This window comes from Orycteropus afer, unplaced genomic scaffold, assembly GCF_000298275.1.
Source record: "Orycteropus afer afer isolate SDZICR_OR568_19922 unplaced genomic scaffold, OryAfe1.0 scaffold00043, whole genome shotgun sequence".
In the NCBI taxonomy this organism is placed as follows: domain Eukaryota; kingdom Metazoa; phylum Chordata; class Mammalia; order Tubulidentata; family Orycteropodidae; genus Orycteropus; species Orycteropus afer.
The window spans coordinates 5,736,206-5,742,946 of record NW_006921630.1 but is presented as its reverse complement, the minus strand read 5'-3'; the positions used below and the strand labels follow the sequence as shown (position 1 = coordinate 5,742,946).

Sequence of the window (6,741 nt, the reverse complement as noted above, 5' to 3'; positions counted from 1 at the left end):
GAGGTAACTATCAGGAGGAAGTGGGAGAGGAGCTGTTGCACTGGGGTAAACTGTAATCAATGTCATGAGACAAAATGTATGTGAACTTCTGTATGGAAAGTGAATTTGCTATGTAAACTTTCACCCAAATCACAATTAAAAAAAAAAAAGAAGAAGAAGAAGAAACTGTCAGAGTTTCGAACTGGTTTCTGGTCAGTTCAGTCATGGCCAAAGAAGTGTCACTGGAACAGATCTCCTTTTTTTCGATTACACAGAACTGGAAAGATAGCCAGAAAGGGAAAAATGACAGGTCAAAGTCTTGCTAGAAAGTTCATCTCCCTCTCAAAAAAGGGCAATATAGGCATAACATATAAACCAGATTTCTTGCCCTGAGATTTTGAGCACAGCCCAAAGCAGCACTGCCCTGTTTAACGATGGTGGGACCCAAGTCAAAGATGGCATGTCTTGCTCAACGACAGCAGCTGACTGGATTACTTTGAATGTGTGTCACTCTCCAATAATCTAATCTCATGCATCCAACTCATGAAAAGGCTCACTAGGCCTCTTCCCAGTCTCTCATTCTAGCAATTCAACCCCTAATTTTTGGGTACCATGCTGAATCTACCAAATTGTAAAACTTCAGGACTCCGATAAAGGACTTTTATCCACAATATGCAAGTATTTCTTCCAACTCAATACAAAGACATATAACCTGATTTTTTAAAATGAGCAAATACTTGGATACTTCAAAGATGATATATAATTGGTAAATATGCACATGAAAAGATACCCAACATTATTAATCACTTGTTGTTGTTGTTGTTGTTATGTGCCGTCGAGTCGGCCCCGACTCATAGCGACCCCTCCTTGGGTTTCCGAGGCAGTATCACTACGGAAGTAGGATTGCCCAACCTTCCTTCCGGGGAGTGGCTGGTGGGTTTGAACCGCCAGCCGTCTGGTTAGCAGAAAAGTGTCTTAGCCACTATGCTACCAGAGCTCCCTTATTAATCACTAGAGGAATGTAAATTAAAACCACAATGATATAATACTATATATTCATTCTAATGGCTACCAAATGTTAACAAGGATGTGGTGCAAATGGAACTCTCATATCTCATGAGAAAGTAAAATAGTACAGCTACTTTAGGAAACAGTTTGACCATTTCTCATAAAATTGAGCATGCACTTACAGATACCAGCAATCCAAATCATAGATATTTACCCAAGAGAAATAGTCTACATCCACACAAAGTTCATGTCCACACAAAATTTATGCAAACGTTCACAGCAGCTTTATTCATAATAGACCCAAACAGGAAACAACCCAAATGTCATCTAGTGGGAAATGGATGATAAATTGCGGTATATCAATACAATAGAATACTACTCATCAATAAAAAGGAACAAACTACAAATACAAAAAAAGTACAAACTACTGATATGCATTAACAACATGGATGAATCTCAAAAGCAGTATACTAAGTCAAAGAAGCCAGATAGAAAAGAATAGATACTGTTTGATTATTAATATGGAATTATTTGGAAGTCAAAATTATAAAAAGCAATGATAGTCTGTGGCTGCAGCTGAGGTAAGGAGACTGACTAAAAAGCTCATTTTGGGGTGATGAAAATGTCCTATTTTTTGACTTTCGTTGTGATTGCACCCCTCAACACAACTGCCAAAAGTCAAACTGTTTGCTTAAAATGGATAAATTTTACTATACGTAAATTAAGTTACTAAAGGCACTATTTTGTCTTGAATTTAATTTTCATCTCTTTATTCTGTGCTCTACTTAAATTGTTATCTTACTAACTTAAACAAGGTTCGTGGGTTATATCTTAATTTTTATTCAAAAATTACAGTCACTGAAAAATACCAGGATTGTGATGTTCAGGGCAAGCCATTCAGGTGAAGATATTCATGAAGTAGTTGTAAATATGCCCCTATAACTTTGGTGAGAAGCTAGAACAAGAGATATAGATTTGGGACTCATCTATAGAAAGTTAGCAGAAACCACGGAGTTGATAAAATGCTATCATATTTTTCACATATAATGCATCAATGGAAGTAATGTGTACAAGCATATAACATGCACACTGAACACAGGAAACTCATGCAAGGTGGTTGCATGATTTGAAAAAAAAAAAACCATGTAACATACACGTTAGTTGTGTAAAAATACGGTTCTTTTTTCTTACTGTTACCTCTCACTTCCTTTTAATCCATAGAACCACAGGAAATGCTTAATCAAATCTGAAACAAATGAATGACTTCAATTTTCAAAAGATCAACTTTTCCATCAGATCTAAGAGATAACCACTAAAACCACATTTTCCACATATTTATATCTTCAGATTTAGATATTTCACCTGGTTTAATTTTTCAGTGTGACTCATCCTTAAAGTCTCCATTGTATTTGATTTGGAAGGCTCGTCCATGTTCAATATTTGCTTTGGTGGTTCCATGTTTGAAGTGAGTTGTGAAAAGCACACCCTTGATATGGGGGAGCTTGGAGACAATGTTTCTTGCGGTTTCATTCTAAATGGCTGGGCAAAAATTTTACCTTTTGTGAATAAAAGGAGAAAGAAAAATTGTGACTAGTGATTTCTAATCTACATTCTGGTAGTTACATAAAGAGGTTACAGTGAGCTACTTACAATCTTCAACTTAGAACTTAAAATTAAGAGAAGTTAGTTAACAATTTCATATTCTGCCAGTAAAATCTGCATACAATGTGATTAGTTATCTATGGAAGAAAACCAAGAAATCTTAAGTGTGCTAATGAAGAGGTTAATGCTATCAAAAATTCCACTTAAGGTCACTTGAATATAATTAGAGAGGTAGGATTTAATGGGTAAAAACTTAAAAAGCTGTACCCTGTTTAGGAGACCAAGAAGTTTCCAGGTAAGGAGTCTGCTTTGAACTACACTGCTCAAACTGGATAACCACACAAATAGTATGTGGGGAGTAACAGCAAGGGAGACTCAGTGAGATGGACTGGCACAATAGCAGCAATGACAGACTCAAAAATTCTGAAGATCCTAAAGATGACACAGAACCAGGTAATATTTTTTTCTGTTGTATATAAGGTCACCATAAATCAAGGTCTACTCAAGGGCAGCTATCTATCATCTAATATGTGGGGGAATTAGAAAGATACAGAACAAAGATTATTTTCCAGTATAAATTTTTTTCTTCAAATTCATAAGGAGGGCAAATACCACTGGAGAGGTGTATACTGTTGTACAATGTGAAAAATATGTCACTGAGCCTCACCATGGGCTAGCTCTTTCTTTACTCTGAGATCATGCTCACATACACAGCACAATTACTTCTAAGCTATTCTGCTTACAGGAAGAAGGGGCCGTGGAAGAGGTACGTGAACAACCCAATCACTGGGAAAGAATATCCACCCCCACTAAGTTGGCAAGGTACTTGATACAACTCAACCTTTTTTAAGTTTGATAGCATAAGGTGTTGTTGTTAGGTGCTGTTAAGTCAGCTCTGACTCACTGTGATCCTATGTTGCTATGAAACGAAACACTGCATGGTCTGTTGCCATCCTCACAATCCTTGCTATACCTGAACCTGTAGTTGCAGTCACTGTGTCAATGCATCTCATTGAGGGTCTTCCCCTTTCTACTAACTCTCAACTGTACCAAGCATGGTATCCTTCTCTAGGAATTGATCCCTTCTGACAAAATGACCAAAGTACACGAGACAAAGTCTAGCCATTCTTGCTTCTAAGAAGCATTCTGGCTGTACATCTTCCAGGGCAGATTTTTTCATTCTCTGGCAATCCTGGATTTTCAGTATCCTTTGCCAACACAATTCAAAGGCAGCAACTCTTTTTCGGTCTTCCTTACTCACTGTCCACTTTTTACACCCATGTGAGGCAACTGACAATACCATGGTATGGGTTGGGTGCAACTTACTCTTTCTTCAAAGTGACATCTTTGCTTCTTAAGACTACATAAAGGTCTTTTGCAGCAGATATGCCCAGTACAGTACATCATCTGAATTCCTGATTATGGATTCAAGTAAAATGAAATCTCTGACGATTTCAATCTTTTCTCCATTTATTGTGATGTTGCTTATTGGTCCTGTTGTAAGGATTTTCATTTTCTTTAGGTTAAGATGTAATCCACAGTGAAGACTATAGTCTTTAATATTCCTCAGTAAATGCTTCATCTTCACGTTCAGCAAGCAAGGTCATGTCATCTTGCATATCGCAGGTTGTTAATAAGTCTTCCTTCAATCCTGATGCTGCATTCTTCTTCATATAGTCTAGCTTCTCAGATTGCTCAGCATACAGATTGAATAAGTATGGTGAAAGGATGCGGAAACGATGCATTATCCCCTTGTTCCTTCGAACAACAGCCTCTTGATCTATATTAAGATTCCTCATGAGCACAATTAAGTGTTCTGGAATTCTCATTTGCAATGTTATCCATACAGGTTATGATATACACAGTTGAATGTTTCTACATAGTCAAAAGTACACAGGTGAACATCTTTCTGATATGCTTTGCTTTCAGCCAAGACCCATCTGACATCAGCAATGTTATCCCTCATTCCACATCCTCTTCTGAATCCAGCTTGAATTTCTGGAAGTTCCCTGTCAACAAACTACTGCAATGGTTTTTGAAATATCTTCAGCAAAATTTTATTTGTGTGTGATATTAATGATATTGTTCGATAATTTCCACATTCTGTTGATCACCTTTTTGGGACACAAATATGAATCTCTTCCAGTCAGTTGGCCAGGTAGCTGTCCTCCAAATTTCTTGGCATAAATAAGTAAGGGCCGGTAGTGTTGCATCAGTTTGTTAAAACATCTTAATGGGTATTTGTTTTTCGCAATTCCTTCAGTGCAACTTGGATTTCTTCCTGCTGGTTCCTGACCATATTCTACCCCCTATAACAGTGAATCAACCAATTCTTTTTGGTTACACAGTGACTCTGTGTATTTCTTCCATCTTCTTTTGATGCTTCCTGCATCATTCAATATTTTGCCTGCAGAATCCTTCAATATTGCAACTTGAGGCTTGAATTTTTTCTTCAGTTCTTTCAGCTTGAGAAATGTCAAATGTGTTCTTCTTTTTGGTTTTCTCACGTCATGTCTTTACACACTTCATTTATAATACTTTACTTTATCCTTTCAAGCCATCGTTTGAAATCTTCTGTTCAGCTCATTTCTTCCATTCACTTTAGCTACTCTACATTTAAGAGCAAGTTTCAGTATCTTCTGACATCCATTTTGGTCTTTTCATCCTTTCCTGTCTTTTTTTTTTTTAAATGCATTTTATTGAAATATAATTTATGTACAGTGAAATACACAAAATTAAAGTGACATGGGTCAATATATATATATATATTTTTTTTTTTTGCAGTGTTCCTTCCCCTCTCCTCCCACCCCTGGCAACCAACAAAGAAAGTTTCCCTCCGTATATAAACCTTTCCTTGATAGCATAAGGTGGTGTTGTTAGGTGCTCCACAACAACAAACTAATACTGTATTTGTCCTCTGTGATTGACTTATTTCACTTAGCATAATGTCCTTCAAGTTTATCCATATTATGCAGTGTTTTGCACACTCTACATTATTCTTTAGTGCTGCATAGCATTCTAGTATGTGTATGTCCATTGTTTGGTCATCCACTCTTCCACGAATGGGCATGTAGCTTGTTTCCATCTTTCTGCTACTGTAAAAAGTGCTATGATGAACATGAGCATGCATGTATCTGTTCCTATCCTGGTTCTCACCTCACTAGGCTATATTCCTAGTAATGGGATTGCTGGGTCAAATGGTATCTCCAATTCCAACTTTCTAAGGAATTGCCATATTGCTTTCCACAGTGGTTGTATCACTTCATAGTCACACAAGCAGTGTATGAGAGTCCAAATCTGTCCACATTCCCACCAGCATTTGTTATTTTCTGTCTCATTGAACCTTGCCATCAGTGCTGGGGTGAGACGGTATATCTCGTTGTTTTGATTTACATCTCAATGATGGCCAATGTTTGTGAGCATCTTTTCATGTATTAGCTGACCATCTGAATATCCTCCTTGGTGACGTTTCTATTCATGACTTCTGCCCATTTTTCAATTGGATTGTTAATTCCTTTGGTGTTCAGCTTTGGAGTTTTCCATCAATCTGAGAGATAAGTCCCTTGCCAGATATGTAATTATCAACAAATATGAATTTGTTGCTGTCATTTTTGTCATGTGCTTTTTCATTGTGTCAATATCTTTGTTCCATATAATTTTCTATGCTGAGCTCATTTTGTTTATGAATCATGTTATCACTTCCTTCACTGCTATTGTTTTAGTATTTGCTGAATATTTATGATGGTCCTCTTTTTTATTTTGATGTGAAGGTTTATCATTTTTCTTTGAGGTTACCCTATGATTTATTATTTTCTTCCCAAGTGTAGAACAGTCCGTTCTATCTTGTAGTTGTCTTGACTTCCCTACCATCTACAAGTTCTGTAACTACACAGATTTTTTTCCCCTCTTTTTGGTTTGTAGTTGTCCTCATTTGTCGGTTGGTGTCCCTGGTTCCCTGTTTACAATCTTCTAGGCTTATTCACTTTGGATACTTCCATAACTGGGTTGGTTTCTGGGTTATATCATCATGTGTGTTAATGGTCAGTTGTTGGTTGTTGTTGCTTCTCTGTCCAAAGGGCTCCCTTTAGCATCTCTTGTAAGGTTGGTCTGGTTTTAACAAATTCCCTTAATTTCTGCTTATCTGGAAATGTC

At 37.0% G+C, this 6,741-nt stretch overlaps 1 protein-coding gene across 1 annotated transcript in view; it reads right to left on the bottom strand.

The window, feature by feature from the left end:
* TDRD5 (tudor domain containing 5) overlaps positions 1-6,741 on the bottom strand; it is a 150,672-nt gene that overhangs the window by 136,631 nt on the left and 7,300 nt on the right. The window contains 1 exon segment of the mRNA XM_042780521.1: positions 2,350-2,543. Within this exon segment, the coding sequence (XP_042636455.1) occupies positions 2,350-2,543 (194 nt within the window).